The 18884-nt window shown below is 39.8% G+C and overlaps 1 protein-coding gene and 1 long non-coding RNA gene across 6 annotated transcripts in view; one reads left to right on the top strand and one right to left on the bottom strand.

Moving 5' to 3' along the window:
- Positions 1-18617, top strand: part of GUCY1A2 (guanylate cyclase 1 soluble subunit alpha 2) — a 425356-nt gene extending 406739 nt beyond the window's left edge. For all 4 annotated transcript variants that reach the window (XM_044386700.3, XM_057316734.1, XM_048217277.2 and 1 more), the window contains one exon: positions 4999-18617. In XM_044386700.3, coding sequence (XP_044242635.1) covers positions 4999-5206 — 208 coding nt within the window. In that variant the 3' untranslated portion in view covers positions 5207-18617. The remainder of the gene's footprint in view (positions 1-4998) is intronic.
- LOC125282454 (uncharacterized) overlaps positions 1-18884 on the bottom strand; it is a 406235-nt gene that overhangs the window by 17874 nt on the left and 369477 nt on the right. The gene's annotated exons all lie outside the window — the stretch shown is intronic.

Here is an 18884-nt window from a genome sequence, read left to right as displayed (position 1 = left end):
TGGAATCTAACACATGAATAAAGATGAAAAGCAGAAACAGACCCATAAATACAGAGAACCATCTGGTGGTTGCCATAGAGGAGAGGGTGGGCAAAAAAGGGGAAGGGGGGCGCCTGGGTGGCTCAGTTGGTTAAGCGGCTGCCTTTGGCTCAGGTCATGGTCTCAGGGTCCTGGGATCCAGTCCCGCATGGGGCTCCTCGCTCAGCGGGGAACCTGCTTCTCCCTCTGCCTCTACCCGCCCCCTGCTCATGCTCTCTCTCTCTCTCTCAAATAAATAAATAGTCTTTTCTAAAAATGGGGATAAAGGGGAGTGGGTGGTACAGACCTCCGCTTATGGAATAAGTCATGGGAGTAAAAGTACAGTACAGGGAATGTAGTCGATGGTACTGTAATAGGATTGTGTGCTGACAGATGGTAGCCGCACTTGCGGTGAATATTGCCTAACCGTACAGTTGTCCAGTCACTGTGCTGTACATCGGAAACCGTTACATCGTGTGTTAACTGTACTTCAATATAAAAAAGAGAAAAAGATTCATTGAGATATATTGTCATCAATTTTCCTAACACCAGAGACAGACTGATGGACATACAAGGAGAAAAAACTGTATCCACTGGAGTAGAAAACAGAATGATATCTGAATTTCTAGCAGCAAATTCTGAGGGGAAAATAATTTCCAAACAAACAGGAATTTAATGCCTAATGAAACCAATCAAGCTGAGAGTGAACTAAAGACATTTCAGACATCCAAAATCTTTAAAAGGTCACTTTCCAGACAGTCCTTCTGGCCCTGTGCTCTGAAAGATGCAGCATATCCTACTTCTTCTCGCCTTGGTCTTACAGCATCTTTTGGTAGCCCAGCACTTAGTGGACAAGCTAGTGAGCCCTCTGCTAGACTGTCTCAGAGCTCTGCACGTCGCACTGGCCCTTTTGGTTGTTGAAACAAAGATTTTCCAATCTCACGTGATGACTTCATACAGGCAGCTCTTAGAGAACCACATGTACTGCTTGGTCCCTTTCCGACGCTACAGCTAGCTGTATTCATTTCAGCAAGGTTAGCGATGTCTATGGGTTTGTCCACAGTGTCAACTCAGCTAAAACAAAACAAAAACAGACCACTTTATGGAAAGACATCTTCAGCAAAAATAAAAATTCTTCTTTCTCTCTCAGTCTTCTCCTGCCCCATAACGAATATGATCAGAAGCAGGAGTGCTCTGGCTCAGCACCCAGCTCATAGAAGGTGTTTAGTAACTAAGTGCGGCCTGGCCGACTGCTGAGCTCACTGACCAAAGACGGCATGAAGGTGGAGAGACTGGAATGATTGAGTATCTTCCCTAATTCTGTAGTCTAGATCAGTATGGGCAATGCACATAGCAAATAGCCATGAAGACCACCCTAATTCCCAATGACATCAGCGTATATAATTGGAGAAAAGTATAGAGAAGTGTACAGAAGAATAAAAGGCTGAATTCTGACCTTAGGCTCTAGAGGACCAAGCTGTACTTTATATAAGCCAATTTAAGTATCATCTGCAGAAGATAATAAATCCCAGAATAAGTTGCCTGAAATGTCACTGTTATAATTCCACTACCTTTTTAAAACTGCGAGTCTTGTGTTAAAAATGTAAATTACATTTAGGTCATTGGTACCTCAGCGTGAGTAAGTTTCAATTCCATTTATAGGATAGATACAGGATAGAGCACAGACTTGTTGCAAACGGGCAGAAACGGGCATGCAAACAAGAGCTGAGTGAGTCAGAGATGGGCTTCATTTTTGTAGCAGTGATGGTGCAGGTCCATGGACCTTCAAAGTATCAAGCTCCCTGCCACATGCTGGGGGGCCGTCCGGTGACCCAAAGCGGCAATGAATTCTCATTGTGAAAATCAATTGGTAGGAAAATCTTTGTTGAGAGGAGGAATAGTGACAGGCAGGTGAGCTAGGATTAGTGTGGCTTCCAAATATTTATTACACATGTTGCCTAACCCCCCAGGTTGTATATCAACCAGCTGGGGATTACAGCTGGGGATTAATTTAGATTTGTGTAGAATCCAAGCTTCCCTATCGGTCCTGAGTTGCTGAAGAAAGGGATTGTTAGGCAGAGCTTTAGAGCCAGCCCAGGGACTTGGACTTAATAAAGCATTTCAGAGGGGATCAGAGGTTCTGGGTGATCAGGGTATGCATTCCTAATCCCCGTATACACAGTTGATCATTTATTCAGCCCCACGACTCATCAGCAGCAGGCATGCTGTGTGAAATGTTTCCCCTGACCCCCTGCACAGCCCCACCAGTAGGCATTCAGATTGGCCTATTGGAAACCGTCTGAATATTGCACTTGACTGTTCATTTATACAAAGGCTGCTAAATCCTGGATGTCACAGGAGCTTGGATCACTTTACTTATGTGCTCTCATTTATATTATTGAAATTTAAAACTGCATTTAGTTTATTAATACGAAAATGCTTAGCTGGAAAAGAATAAAGCCCCATGGAAGCTGCTGTCCTTGTCATTTTTAGCACGGTAAATAGGAGACGTGTTTAAAATGTCAAGAGATCAAGTCATTGTGAAGAGTTTCCTACCAAAGTACAGTGAATTATTTGAAAGTCCTGGCCTCCAAAGCAGCTAGTGCGCCCGTCTTCCCAGTCATGTACCAATACTTCCACAGATGTCAACTCAGTGCTCGTTCTCACTGTGAGAACATCTCAAGTACAGCAGCATACAGAGAACTTGGTGAGTCAAACAAAGCATGAGAAAAATAGAGGGCTTAACATATAGGGAGAGAGGAACACAGCTCCTATGGAATCCTACCTGTTTCTTGGGTCTTTAAGGAACTTACTTGAAAGGTTGGGGTTTTGCTTTATTTTATAATTGATAAGCATGAGCTTTATTTCTGTGGTTCTTGACCTTTGTACTAAGATCCACAGTCCTCATTTCCACATTGACCCTACAGAATTCACTCCTTTGGATTTTATCATATGTCTTCCTATATGCTGCCTTGCATTGCTGCTAATGTGTTCCTGTCAGTATCTCTTGCCCTTTTAGTTCTGTGTTACCCTGTTCTGCGCATCCCCACTCCCTCTCCTCCACTCAGAGGACTGTCAGAGCATGTCACCAGCACTCAACATGTTTGTTGATTGACATTGATACCCAGATTTCACATTGATGATCATTCTATTCGAGCTAAGCAAGATTATTGTGGAATTCAGTGCTAAATTTAAGTATTGTTTACTTCTGCAGTGACTGATTATATATTACACTGAAAGAAGACTGACATCTGTAAAACAGAAAGCAAACAGTACGAACGACTTTCATTCTGATTGTCGTTAATGCCCTACCTCCATCTGGGTTTGATTGAAAGAAAGTGATCTTAGTGTAGCCTTACTATTACTGTAGGGCTGAGCTTGACGAGGAGTTAACAAACCCAGATTCTAGTTCCAATGCCATCGCTGTCCTGCTGCTCCTAGGAGCAAATTCACTCTAATGTATTCATAAATTTGTCAGAGAAGAGCATGTTTAGATTTTTGCATAGGGTGATACGGAGAAATAAGGTGTCTGAAAGAATTCTGAAATATCAGAACGAGCCCCTTTCTTTATATTCCAAGTTAGTGTAATCATTGTATAATACTTCTGAAGAAACGGTCAATTAAAACTTTAAACAAAAAATCCTTTATAAAGAAAATGGTTCAACTCCATTTGTAAAAGTAAATATAGATTGCTCCTACTGTAAGAATTCTTAGTGCTACCAACTGTTGTTTTCAGATATTTTTATCAAGAATCAAAGAATGATTTTTTCCCCCTTCTTAGTGTAAAGGTGGTTATCACTGCTGGAGCAGAGATCTTGGGTTTCCACACATCCTCTGTTCTCCTCGCACCCCCCACCCCATTCTGACTCTGCCTCTGTCTCTACGGCTCCTCCCTGACCGTCTCTTACACGCACAACTTGCATCTGCTGTTAACATCCACCTGTCTTAGGAAAAGGAGTTGTTTTTAGGAAAAAGGGGATGATGGGTTTGGCTCCGCTGTGCCTTCCAAATAAAAGTCTAAACATTTAGTTTAGGATTTCAAAACTTCATCTTCCCCTACTCCGTCAGCCTCCACCCTCACCCTCTTCCCTCTTCCTGGAATGCTACCAAATGGTTGGACACGTGCTGATACTGATCCTAAATTTCTGTATTCCTGTGGGCTTTTGTTTGCTTTTCAGGCTTAATTTTCTGCTTCTTTATTTCCCTGTTTCTATCTCCCTTGACAAAACCTGGTGTTCTCATCAACATTATATTCACAAGGGTGCCCAGGAGATTGATCTTGAGAAGCAATCCGTAAGAGCTGCTGAGTTAAAGTGCATTGCTGGGCCACATTTCTAGGTCTGGGTGTCACACTTGACGTGTCACGGGCCTGGACACGAGTAAGTCTGTAGTGTTAGTATGCTAGAAAAGAGTCTTTAAGTGTGACTGGGAGGGAAGAGTCACGCTGTCTGACCAATAAATGCTGGAGCTCACAAAACACGAATTGCTAGAAATCAGTCGCCAGCTAGGACAGAGGCTCCGAGTTGGGAGTGTTGTTCAAAATGCTCAGTGATGACTGATGTCGTTGACACACAGGATACACATTTAAAGCTTATGGAGTCTACAGAACATAAGAGGGGTGCTTCGGAATGTAGGTTTTAGGTTTTAAAAACAGAAAGGGTAAATACTACATGTTCGAACAAAAATTTCATTATACAGTTTTCTTCATCTTTTGCTTAGGAAAAAAAATCAAATTGGAAAAAATACTTCCAAGTGGGACCAGGCACAGCTTCTTTAAAAAAATTATAACATGAAGGTATTTCCCCTAGAAACAACATTTCCTAGCATTTGTAGCCCTGTGAAGGCCACATCTGAACAAAGAAATAGGGGTGTTAACTTGAGCCTTGTCGTTGATAGGCTTCCTGAGCCTTTAAATTTTCTGTCCATTTATTCTCATTTGCCCTGCCTATTTGATTCACATGGTCTGTATTTCCTCCTTAGATTATTAAAACGGGAAGAAAGTTTCACATTCGTTCCTCGGTCCCGTGAAGAGCTTCCAGATAACTTTCCAAAGGAAATCCCTGGGATCTGCTATTTCCTGGAGGTAAGGACTGGTCCTAAGCAGCCAAAGCCTTCTCTTTCCTCCTCGAGGATAAAAAAAGTTTCCTACAACATCGGCACCATGTTCCTCCGGGAGACAAGCCTCTGAGACCTACAGCAGATCAAAGACTCCTCCAAAAAGCACAAGCCCAGAACATGGGTCATGACAGGAGAGTGGAAAGAGATGGTTTCTCTTTCACTACTTTGCTGAGAACAAGCAGCAGAATTTCTGTGTTATGTTAGGCAATAATCCTAGAAAAAGGTGGATGATGACTGTCAATTAAGAAAAAAAAATGGAGGGGGGGTAGCAAGATGTGTCCATTCATGTGAGTGTTTTTTGGTCATATATATATATTTTAAGTATGGGCCCCCTTTCAAAACTAATAAATAGATTCCGTGTTTTCGTGTTTGTCACACATACAGGTATCTTTCCCCATTTATCTATATCACTTTTGAGAGCCAGTTTTGATGATATATTCCTACATTTAGTGAGTTGGTATGTGAAGAATATTTTCTAATTTTGTTTTTCTGAACAAACATTTCATACATACATCATGGCAGTGTGGTCAGCTTCCCAGCAGGAAGAACTATAACTCAGCAAAATATTTTAGGGATATTACCTATTTTTATACATCTCTCTTCTTCTAGATAATTACATTTCACACAACATTACTCGATTTTCACAATCTGCTACTGTGTAGTTGGTATATTATGTAACTGTAACCTATTAACCAAATACAATTTCACTTATTTACACAGATTAGTGCTTGGACTGAGAATACATATAATCAAGGACTTCAGATGCTGAGAAAGCATTGTATGTCTGCTTAGTAAATATATCTTCTAGATTTAATTAATGTAGCATGGAATCCAGAGGAAATAGAATTTCCCAATAACAGATTTATCTGTAACTAGGATTACAGAAAGGTCTTGTTGTCATCTTCTAACAAACATCAGTTAAAACGAAATGCTTTGCTGCATTGGACCCGTTTCAACTTAGCACTTATAAAATAGGTAGCTTGTACAATGTACTCAACTGTATTCTAATGAACAGCATCCCTACTCCTCCCCCTATGTCCCCCCACTCCGCCTGCTGGATGCCTCCTAAGGGCTCCTGTCACTCTGGGAGCAAATGCCCAGATGCTGGCATTAGTGAGAAAGACGCTGTAGGATATTTTGCCAAGAATGTTGTTTCTTCTTGCAAAATAAGGGTGGGGGAACCCTGTGTTTATGGCTTTGAGATTGGGAAAAAAAAATTTTTTTTTCTTCTGCAGTTTGATCGATGTGGCTCTTAAATTCAGTGACTCCCTTCATGAACACTGAAGTAGGTCTAGCCCCCAGGCCCAGCCATTGCCACAGTGACAGATGGGCTTCTGTCGCATGCGGTGCTAAAATGAAGACCCGTTCCCCCTAATCAGCATGCATGACAATATCATCACAGACTCACCCTGGAATTAGCAGCACAGCACATCCAGAGTTTTTCTATTTTGAATCTAATATAAAACCCAAGTTTCTACTGAGGTTAATGAACTGGAAATACTTGTTTCCATGAAACCTTGGAGTGGCCGTTTCCTCCAGACGGTATACTCATTGAGAGCTTATGTCTCCTGAATGAAAGAGTGATTTCTCGGCGTTATGATTTGTTTATGCCATAACTCAGCTGCGGGGCGTATCAACTAGTGTCTACTGTAGTCTCTGAGGTTTGGTAGTGTTAAGTTCTCTAAGCGTGTAGCTAGAAAACATTTACAGATATGCCAAGTATTTGTTAAAATGATGATCACTTTGGTAATCGTTGAACTCGGCTCTCACACCAAGGCTCGTGAGGACACCAGTGCCACACTCAGTGTGGAGACAGGATCCAGACCCCCAGCTTTCGGAAGCTGGCCTGTCCCTCTCCTCCCTGGGTCTAGGTCTCTGTTTTTAACAATGTGTGGGGGGGGGGGGGCAGGCCAGTGTGTTTATTTTAGGGGAGCTGAATAGACTCAGGATAGGGTGCTCTCGGGGGGGGGTAATTACACAGGAATTTCTTCAGGGGGCTGGGAGATTAATCCAATTCCTTCATGTGGAGCAAGGGGGAGGTTGCAGGCAGTGTGGACGGAACAGGCTGGGAGCACCTCCGTCCTCACACCCAGAACAGATCACACTTCAGCCGTGGGTTCCGCACAGCACAGCAGTGGGGGGGGGGGGGACCGAGCTTCACTGACGTAATTTACGCCTATTCTGCAGAGGAACTTAGAGCTTATTATGATAAACTAAGTCAATAAACATTTTGGTGGTAAGCAATGTGTTTCATAACCATAAGGCTGCAAGGGACTTCCAGCAATCATCCGACCTATTTCTCTGCTTTTTGTAAAGATTTGTCTAAGCAAGTATTCTAGATATATGATCATTCTCTCTATACTTAAGAATATCTGTGGGAAGCATATTTTAAAAGCATCATTGAAAATCCACTTCATTATCCAGTAATTGGTGATAGGGCCCAAGACATGAATTGTATATACATTTAATTTGTCGAAAGAATAACAAACTCTTTTAGTTTATATGGTTCTACTTAGAGAAGAAGTAGCCATTTGCATTGTCACAAATGTCACAATGGAAAATATACCAGACATCTATTATATATCACAGGATGTAAACTACACTTTTCAAACAATGTAATCCAAGTGTATCTTTGAAGCTATAGTCTGAAGCAATAGTCTAATCTGTTACCATTTTGCCAACCTACTACCACTGATTACCAGTTACACTGTTGCTATGTGTTTGCAAGTTACGGCGCAAAGTGGCTGTTCCCACTAGCTGCACTCCTGGAAGTTAGAAGCTGTGAAAAACTATGATATTTTTATTTGTCCTACGTAATAGAGTCTCTATAACCTCCACGTAGGAATTGTGGGTGCAACATTGGGTCACAGTTAGTATTTCGTCTAATATCTGTACAGTATTCTTACCTAAAAATTATTGCAAACATCATGCATTTTATTGTGGCAGATTAAAAGGAATGTGCATGGATGTCCTCTTAGAAGTCAAGTGGTATTAAATTAGGCAAATGGCTATAACCCACTCTAAAAGGGATACGTGAAAATATAATTTGGCACTTACAGCTCCTCTGGTTTAGTGGTTTTTTAGGCAACTAATTTGAAGAAGTCACTTTGACTAGGCATCAGTACTAGAGACTCATATTGGCATCAGTATTATTTTGATAGAAACAAAGTCACTTGCAAATAAATCAGTTATCCAACAAAGTCACATGCCCCCATGTGTACCCCAAACAGTGCACGGTATGTGCTTTGGGAATCTTAATAAATAGGTAACATTAGCCATAATAAAAAAAGAATACTCGTCAACGCCTGCACAACATATCGTTGGGTCTCTCGGCTCTGCAGTGCGGTACAGTGAGAGGAAGAAGATAAAGCTTCTGTATAACAGGTGACCAGACTGTCTGAAACCTGCCTTGATGGTCATCTCTTCTACTTTAAATCATTTTGGATTTCCCTTTTAATATATGACTCTCGGGAGGCCCGTGAGCCATGACCTGCTACGACTCTGAGGCAGGCCCCTCTGCCTGAGACTTTGAGTGGGCCGTGGACCCGGCACTGCAAATGCAAACTCTCACGGTCTCACGCTCTCGTCCAGGGATAACAGTATCAGAGACATAGCGTTCTGTTGTTACAGGCAACGTGCGCCTCTCCAGGAAACACAGAGCAAAGCAAGGCGACAACTTATACAAAATCTCATTCACAAGTGCAGCAAGGCTTTTAGTTTTGCAAAATGCTTCCAAGATTTCCAGCAATAAAGCAAAATTAAATTGATACATACAAAAGGCAAAGCCTCAGAGTTTGGAAAACCACCAAGCTCTGTGTTTTGAATAGAAATACTGCTACCAGTTGAAATCATGTATTTGAGGTTAGGAGATATCAACAAGGAACTCCAGATCAAGACTGTCATTAAATATATTCACTGAAGGCTCCTTGGGGTCCTGGCTTGCTGAGGGCAGGTGTTATGGATCAACAGGGCAGAGGATAAAACTTGTACACATAGGTTTCTTATACATTTTGAGCACTCCTGAGCCCATGCCCAGACCCTGTCTACGCCATGCTGTCACTGGAAACCATCTCACTCCCTTAAACCCGGCCCCAGCAAACACTGGCCTCTCTCCACCTCTGAACCTAACGCAGCCCCAGCAAGAGTTGCTGATGCCTGTCTCAGGCAGACTGGAAGACCCACAGAGCCCCGGGCCAAGTAACAATGCACTTCTGAAGTCAACTAACCATTTCCAGTTGTGCTGGGCCATTGCTAACATCTGCAGCTTTTCCCTGTGCTTTTTGTTCCAAATATAGTCTGACTCCAAGCACTTAGTGTAACTTTACTGAAAATTCATTCAAAATGAATTACATATATGACCATTATATATGAACCTGACTAGGCTTTGGGTGACACCAGAGCCTTGTAGCCAACAAAATACCTAGAAACTCAAGTCCAAGAACCAAGAACCAATCAATTGCAAACCAGGTATTGTTATTATTAGGTTACAGATCTTCAACTACAAAAATTATGTTATTTCAGGGACTTCTATAAGCATATCTTACGAGACACAGCTGGAAAAACATGGTGCATGAGAGACTGAGTACTGAGAATCTAACATAAGCCAGTCTGAATGACGATTCCTTATGGGCAGCTCTCGATATGAACATACTTCCTTCACAAGCAGCTGATTTCATAGCCACATAAACGGTGTTAACATGACTGAACAAACTTTATTGTTACGTGGATAACTTGTCCCCAGCAGTGGACTCAGTCTGAGGTTGTAAATGAAGAACAGACACTGATGTTATACACAGAAGAACATAAACCTTGGCGGAATATACGAGAGTGTGTGCAAAATTCCTTCCTCACACCTGAAACCTAAGTATAATCGTCCTAACACCTTTCTGTTTCCTTCCTTTGTTCCTTTTCCCTTTCATAAAAAAGAAAGCCAGTGATAGAGTCAGTCTCACGTTGTAAAGCAGTTCCGGTTTTCTAAAGGAATGAATCCTCTTTGTGGACGGAGGAGGGCTGTGTGCATGTGTGTGCTGCATGTAGATATTACCTGACTGAAAGGAGTGACATTTTGGAAGGACCTGGAATGTCGAGAAGTAAAGTTTGCATTTTTATTTCCAATATGTTGTGACCAGAACACAACTTCAGTCAAGTGCTTCATTGCCATCCCATCCTTACTAAGAAATGATCCTGTTCAACGGTTCAACTCATTAGCGGGGCAGTATCTGGCTGCCCTTGACAGAATTACCTGGGAAGCTTTCGGAAATACAAATTACTGAGCTTTACGCCTGTAGAGATTTGCACTCAGTAGGTGGCAGGTGTGGCCTAGGAGTCTGTATTTAGAAAATCACTCAGGGTAATGAGAATATAAAGCCAGATCTGGGCATCACTGAAAAGTATTCAAATAATCCCAATTACCAGGAATAGATACAAGTTGACTAAGAGAGTAGTGCATTATTTCATTTGTAGTTATTTTGAAAAGCTAAGTATCCTGGGCTCTGTAGCATTATTTCTTTCACAAGTTTTAAGTTGAGCTTTGGTCTCAAATTTACAGTCTGCTTTTGGAGCAGGAGACTTCCAACTTATTAGAAACAGAAGTCAACACTAATCAGCGTGAGGAATGAAGATCGCTCACTCTAGGGCTGTCAGGCACAGCTTCCGCCGGAGCCGCGGCGCATCTCACGCTATTTGCGGATCCGCACCACCACGCTAGAAACGACAAGCTTCTGGACAGAGAAGCGGATGTCAGAGTGACAGCCTGATTTCTGAATGCTTAGATTTTTATGTTATAAAGAAATCACCAACTTAATACTTAGTCTCACTCCGTACTTTTCACATTGAATTGTGCATTCATCTCAAAACGATTTCCTAGCAATACTTTATAACCACCTTTCGAGCAATAATTTAAGCCATGGTATGATGCCGTATGAAACCTGCACTTCTGTGCTCGTCATAGAACCTTTAGGGAAATAGAGACGTGTTTTATCCAAGCAATAATATAGCTGGTGTGGACTTTCAGAAGATATTCACGATTCTACGACAGCAAAATGAGCAGCAGCAAGTGACAACCTGGGTAAAAATGATCTGAGCAAACGACATGGTTCATCTGTCTCAGGAGCCGTTTGTCTGCACACAAGCTGTAGTCACAGACTCCCATCACATTATTTCTGTTGTATAATTTTTAAAATACCTATCATGATTTCAGTTCCTTCCAAGAGATCTGTGTATGTAATGTTGCCCAGACTCTCCGATCTTTGTAGAATAGTGAGGAGCAGTTAAGGACGGGAAATGAGTAAAGGTACAGCAGAGGCTGGTGAGGTGACTGAGAATGTAGGCTTTGCAGAAACGTAGATGGATCTTGGGACAAGTTAATTCACCTCTTGGTATGGTAAGGTCTTAGAAGATGAAAGATTAAAGTTAAAAAGAGCTCGTTACTACTGTTTTCTATGATGGCAAATGCTTAGTATGTATAACAGTATGTTGCCTCCAGAATGTGATTGGTTGGACATCATCTGTAGCATAATTAATAAACATCTGAAAATGATTATGTAGCCATATTGAAAATAACCTGCCCTTCCCAGCTATTTTGATGATAGCACTAAAGCTTATACATTTCAAAATGAGTAATTCATATTTTTAGTCTTAAAATGTAAGGAACTTCTACAATGAGGAACTTCTAAACATCAGATTATTATTTAGCAAAGTCATGTAAACGTAGGATCCGTTCCTAAAGCTCTAAATAAGATTACAGCTCCTATTACTGCCCCCCTCCCTGGGGAAACCCTCTTCTAACCATGAATCTGAATATCATTGGAATGGTGGATGGATTCGCTGCTGGTTTACCCTCCTGTTAACCATAGCAAAACGTAAGGTAGCATCCCTTTTCTCACAGTTTAGAAAATCCCCCTGTAAAAGTCCAACAGGACTGTTGATTCCCTGAGAAAGTTTTTGCTCATTATCCTTTTGCATATCATTGGATGCTTAATTCTTAAACATGATTTTCATTGTTAATAAATAATGGAAAATACTTAATTTGAACCCATTATAGTGAATTTATCCTTTCAGTTCATCTAGCTGGTGATCAGATCGTTCTAAATATTAGACTCACATACCATTCCTTATTATTTGAAAGCAGAAAACGAAATAGCAAGCCTAAGTAATCGCTTGTTTCTGATTCTTTCGATGCATAGTTTAAAAATACAGGAATCAGTTCATACTCAACCTTCTGTAGCCTTTTCACTACTTGGAGATAAAGAAGGGATTCTACTAAATACATTTTTACTGTGATCTATTAAATGTAATTAAATACAAGTAGGACCATAATGCATTAGTTGGGGTAAAATCAGAAATGTGCAAAATTCCTGCTTTGCATCACCCCACTTTTTAAAGACAAGCCCCTACTTTCCTGCCTGGCACTGTATTTGAGTCTCAGGACCCAGGGACCGATGGGGAGGGTGGGGTTGGGCAAGAGCTTTAGAAGAGAAGGAGCAAAAAGGTTTAATTTTTTCCTGCATGAAGGTATAGATATTCTTAAAGGAGAGGCAGTTTCCATAATAGACACATGTGGTTGAATGAAAGCCAGATGACTTATTCGACTGCTGGCCATTCTTATTTTAAAAAGAAAAGAGGAAAATAAAATCCTTCATGAGCCATTTTCGGTTTTCTTGGGAGGCAGTGTGAGCCTCTCAGCAGCTGCACGGATCAGGGCAACTGGGATTAGAGCCCCCAGAGCTACGTACAGAGCAACTCTCGGAAGGGGGCAGAGAGAACCGGCCTTGGTTACCATGATGAAGGCAAATGAAGGTGTCAGAACATCTGGACCGACGGTACAAAGGAGGCCAAACGCCAGCTCTGCCGTAGGTCACGGAATAGCGTGCTAAAATTAGCGCCCAAGAACCAACTACCAGTGTGCGAGTGATACTCATTTTTTTTTCCCATTTATAACCTGCCTGGCTGAGCTAACGTTCAGTGAGAAGAATACAATTTGATCTCATACGTCCTTTTTCTGTGTGTTCTGACATTATAGAAATGATCTCTTTCCCTAGTTGGGAAATGTAATCACCAAAAATGAAAACCACCCTGTGTTCTAAAATCAGTAACCTCGGTTTTGGAGCTATAGTCTTTTCTGTATTCGTCACATCGTCCTCGAGTGGGGCTTGGGCTGCTAGCAGAACAAGTCTTGGACTTTAGATAGAAGCCCTTCTGACCCCGAGCCCCTCCCGGGACGCTGCAGAGGGGAAGCGGGGGGGTCACCCCAGAGGCTGACGGCATTCTGCGGCAGAGAAGAGGTATTCTCATCTTCCGAAATTACAAGTGCTTAGTGGCGTCTTACCCTCACTTAAAGATGTTTCACTTACATGTAACAGGTTAATTCAGGCAGAGATTGTTTATAACAGAAAAAATTTTAAGGGAGGAAACAAATCTGAATAATTTTTAATCAGAATTATCAGCCAGAAACGGAACTTAGGACAAAGATTTGCTGTCTTGAGTCAACTTACATCCCAAAGTTCAGAATGCTAGACGCTTTTGAAAGCTTTCTAAATGTATCAAGTTCTTCAGCACTGAGAAAGAAAAATAATTTTATTGATGGATTCCTTAAGGCTTTATCCCCTGGAAATAACATATAATCATAAAATGCATTTAAATTATTTTTTTCTGTTTTCCATTTGTGGCAGAAAACATATAGAGGACGTCACAGAAACAGAGTTACAAATTGTGGCATTAAGCCATGGTTTGCAAATTTGGCAACATTCTTTTACTTAAAATACTAAGCTGTATTTAATGACATAAGGGATAAGAATCGTCAATAATAATCACATTAGGATTATTCATATCCATATTCCTATTATTCTCAGAATAAAATCTAAGTCAAAGCTAATTTATATTCAGATCATTTGAACAATAAATATAGTCTACATCACCTCTAACAAGAATCCATACATTTCTGAGCCCAATAAGACATCAAATTCTAGAACTGCTCTACTTTTATGGTCTCTCCTTTATGCTCAGTATCACTAACTTTCAAGGCCAGCAAGAGAAGATAGCTTTCTTCCGAGGCTGTGGTGACCTGGATCAATAGATTTACATATAACCACTTAAAACACTTTTTTTTCGCTTTGTTCATTCGAATCTCCATGAAGTGAAGCAGAACTATTCCAGTGGCCGGATAGTTTATTAACAGCATGAAACCCCCTTCCAAATTTTACTGGTAAAAATTACCATGTTGAAATTAAAGCCAAAGCTTGGCTGGGAGTCTCAGATGAATTGTTTTTGTATTATGTGACTAGAAAGAACCTATCAGGAAAAAATTAACTCTTACGGTAGATCTCATTCTAGCTGGGAAGCTCTCAATAACCTAGGTGACTGTATAACTTTCTACATTAATTCAGAGAGCTGTTTTTAAAAATTCTTTGATTTTTGCTCTTCTTGTGCAAAGATAATTATTAGTGGATGACAGCCAAAATTATTATTCTTTTTTTTTTTTTTTTGATCTGTTTCAAATGTGTCACTAGGCACTTGTAAAGCCCATCCCTTTCTTGTTATATCACTCAATGACCTGGAATAATGGGTACTCACTGCTTTTTCTTTTGATCCTTAAAATCACTTTGTTCCCTATCTAAAAGAATTCTCCTACTGACATGCAAATGGATACCTGACTACGGGAGGCATCCCATTTTATGAGCATACATGAAATACTTTTGACTGGATTCAGCTGGACTACAGGAAAAAGGACAGCAACAGGGAAGATGAAAAGAGACAGAAAAATCTAATTTTGCCTACATTAAAATTATGTCTATAGCCCAACCCCATTAACCCAGAAGAAAGCGGGAAAAAAGATGAACTGATTATAGATTTTTAAATACAGCGTTCGTATTTAACAGAATGTCAGAAAGTTCGTCATGCCAGAACTTTGATAAACAAGAAACTTTAAAAATATGCTCATCAGAATGAATCTATTTAGAAGCAGAAGAAGAACTTCTTGCCTTATAGATGCCCCCCCGCCCTGCCCCTGTACAGAGTTTGTCCTCTCTTGGGAAAACGTGGCACTATGTCTTCAATCAGCATTTGCCGCGTGTCCTCACTAAGCGCTAGTATAGTCTTCGTGATAATGAGAAAGAGCCAAAGGGTCCGAATCCGAAGTGTGGCTGTAACTGGAGCGCCAGGATTTGATACTGTTTCTGAGCGAGACTCTTGGCGAGTGTGACGGGCATGGCCTCTATGTCCAGCTGTTGTGTGCCGGCAACGAATCAGGCCCTCAAAGGAGGCCAGCACCCTTAGCTTCTCTCTTTTTTTCTTTTCATTCTTTCTTCCTCTCCCTCCCCTCCCCCTTCTTCTCTCCTTCCTACCTTCTTTCCTTCTTTTCTTTCTTTGCAGCTCTAATGAAAGATGCGAAAATCGTGTGTCACTATTTTGGCTTGGGGCTCCTCTTGTTCTCTTGCAAATCACTGAGCACAGTGTGGCTTCAGGAGGTAAGGAGAAGAAGGTACACACTTAGAGATCGCTTGGGGTGGAAATGACTGAGATCATTGAGACCTGGGCTTCTCAGTTCAAAAAACAGGAGATTAAAATACATCTATGTTCCTTTATACTGAATTTGAACACTTTCTCAAGAAGTTTCAGGGTCCACCTTTTTGGACAACCTCCTATTTTTGCCCTTACAAAGATCTTCATTTAGCAAAATCCTCTTATTTTCAAATAGTAAATTTTTACTTCGGTACTACACTGCTCATCACTGAAATAGAAAAGAAGCTTCCTCCATTTGTAAGGAGGTTGCTTTTTAAAAACGACTTTCCAATAAGGCCGATACACCCAGTGTTACTTGATTTTACTGGCTCTTTATCTAGAGATGACCGTTATACTGTCTTGCTTCCTGAGTACCCCTCTGTAACTCAGTTTGGCATAGCATGGTGTTTGGGGTTCTTTTTGACGGTCTGAAAACATTTGCCATCAATTTTGTAAGTCTACCGTATTGAAAAAGCAATATACAATGTACTCCCTCTTAGCTCTCTGCCTTTGAGATCCTGGTGTACATATCTGAACGTACAGTTTCACTTATTCACCGGAATTAACTAATTACCATGCTCTTAAACACAGAAAGACACAGGTTGGATCATTTACAAGTCCCAGTTCAAAGCCACCCCTCCCCCCCGGGAAAATTCAATCATTTCTAGCAAAGTATTTTATTCTTAAGGGAAAAGAAGTGAATTATCTTATTTAAAAGAGTAAAAATGAGGAAGGCATTATGCCTTTTTATCTTAGGTATCCCCAAAACTAGAATGATTTGAGCAAGTACTAAGATTTAAAGACTCTTTAATCCCTGAACTGAAAATGTTTTCATTTTTTGTTAGTATATTAATAATATAGTCAAACTCCTTATCAAGTAGTCTCCATGATGTAAGTTTGTGTTCACTAACAGAAAATTATATAGAAATAATACAGCTTTTTTCTTTTCTGGAAAGATGTGCTTCTATAGGTCAAATATCTTTGAATTTTGGTTCTCACTTCTCATTTAGTTTTTGTTTTGTTTTGTTTTAATACATCTCAAGGGTCTTTTACTCTAACAGATCAGGTAGTCAGTGCAGGGAAGGGATATGACAACTCCAGAAAAATTAAAAAGTTGAAAAGGGTAAATTTCAATGTCAGTTGGCATTTATTTATTTCACACTGACTTACTGTGAAATTGTGAAGAAACAGGCAGCTACCATATAAATTGACACTTATGAAAATACAAGTACTTTCTTCCTGTGATTTTCAGTGTTAAGAAAGCCTGTGTCTTGAAATAATACACAATATTAATCCTTGTTCGCCTTCAATGCCTTTACCATTTTTGTTTCTTAATGGAAATATGCTTAATAAACACTGTAAAAATAGAAGAAATGTGGCTAAGGAAAACAGAAGAAATTAAGATCAGATGTGAACAACTGTGACCCACAGTCCTATTTTCTCAGTTTTGTTGTTCCTGCTGAGTTGGTGTCTAAGGCCCAGATTGGCAAAGTTTACAAGCTACTAATCACTGTCTCCTTTAAAAATCTGGAGATAAGCAAATATTATTCCAACTATGTGGACATTAATTCATGCCATCCTGGCAGGTTTTGACTACCATGAAAATCAAGTTAGGTTCAAATTAAAAAAGAAAAATGGTCCATGGAGAGAAAGACTTTCTGATTTTTCTTAGAGATGGATAAACAACTTTTACCTTATTAAAAAAAAAAAAAATCTTCCTGGGAGTTTGGCCTTGGAAAAACTCCGACGTTTTATAACATCTGCCTGCAACTCCATTATAACTTTGGTAATCAAGTGACAGAACTGTCTCATTATGCTTTTAAAATGTACCGATTAAGTGCATTCCAGAAATAACACATATCATTCTTCATTTCAAAATCAACCTACCTGAATTCTGACTCTTTAACTGTGAGTAGCCATTTTACAAAACCAAAGGGTCTCATTTCCCAAAACCGTACTTTAGATTAAAAAAAAAAAAAAAAGCCACCAAAAAACAAACAAAAAAACCCCACCTTGCCTGTTCATTTCAGTGTATAAGATAAATAGCCAGTGCGTTTTCATCAACCATTCTGGCCCTATATAATCATCAACAGGTCTCCCAACTCAATAAAAACACATAGTTACAACGTGCTAGGTTCATTCGCTTCCTCTGCCTCGGGTAGGTTTTATGTAACGAGATACCTGAATTATTTTAATCCTTTGGCTAATCCATTTGCTGTAATTTCATGGGTCTAAATTTTTGGTTTGGCTTGCAATGTGAATACTGTTGTACATCTGCTATTTTGCTATCAGATTATACTTTGTGAGTCATTTCTTTTAAAAATCTAGTGATCACAAACTTGAATTACAATGTCATTAATAATATCAGGTAAATATACTAATATATCCGTAAGGCATGGTTAAATTGCATATATTTTGAAATGTCAAGCTATTTTTTTTTAAAGATGAATGCATTTCTTAAACCTGTACCGTTCATTAAAAAGTTTCATTTGTTGTTTCATATTATATTTTAAACTATTTTCCTTTATCTAGTAGTACAGGTTTAGAGGACCTTTTCTGAATGAAATGATAAAATATGCCTCATTTCACTCGAATTTTAAGAATACTAGTTCATGTACAAGTATATAAGCACTTACAGGATTATAAACCTCCACTGTATCTTCTTGGGTTTTCATGTAACACCACTTTTTACTCACGTGATTCTTTTTACTTGTAATTATTCTAAATCACACACGTGTAAATCACGTGTAAATAGCATGTTTCATTATGAAAAATGTCTTTGTATTTGCAGACTGCAGAGTAAGGTAAATTTGTATACGAAAAATGGTTGATGAAAGCCTGGGATTCTTATAAAACAAAGTGGAAATGACAGTTGTGTGTTATATTTACATAACTCATTACAAAATTCAGTCATGCATTATTTACTTTCTAAGTCCAAACCGTCACTTATAAAATGTTTAAATCAATAAATGATACTAAAAACAGGAGTCTGTAGATTCTTTTCAACATATTCTTTCACACCCTGAGTGACAACAACTAAAAATACGAATGAAGAGTAAATGAATGACTGTTTTTAATGCATTATCATTATGGCTGCAGATGATGTTAATGACACAACTATTATTTATTTTTACAACATGAAATTGTAATTCTCTTACAAAACCAAACAGTGCAGGTCACCATTTCTGTAGTTTTATGCACTCTGAATATATATCACACAGAAAAGGCATGATTCACTTGTCTTATGGTCA

Source organism: Ursus arctos, unplaced genomic scaffold, assembly GCF_023065955.2.
Source record: "Ursus arctos isolate Adak ecotype North America unplaced genomic scaffold, UrsArc2.0 scaffold_22, whole genome shotgun sequence".
In the NCBI taxonomy this organism is placed as follows: Eukaryota; Metazoa; Chordata; class Mammalia; order Carnivora; family Ursidae; genus Ursus; species Ursus arctos.
This window is presented reverse-complemented; position numbering and strand designations above follow the sequence as displayed.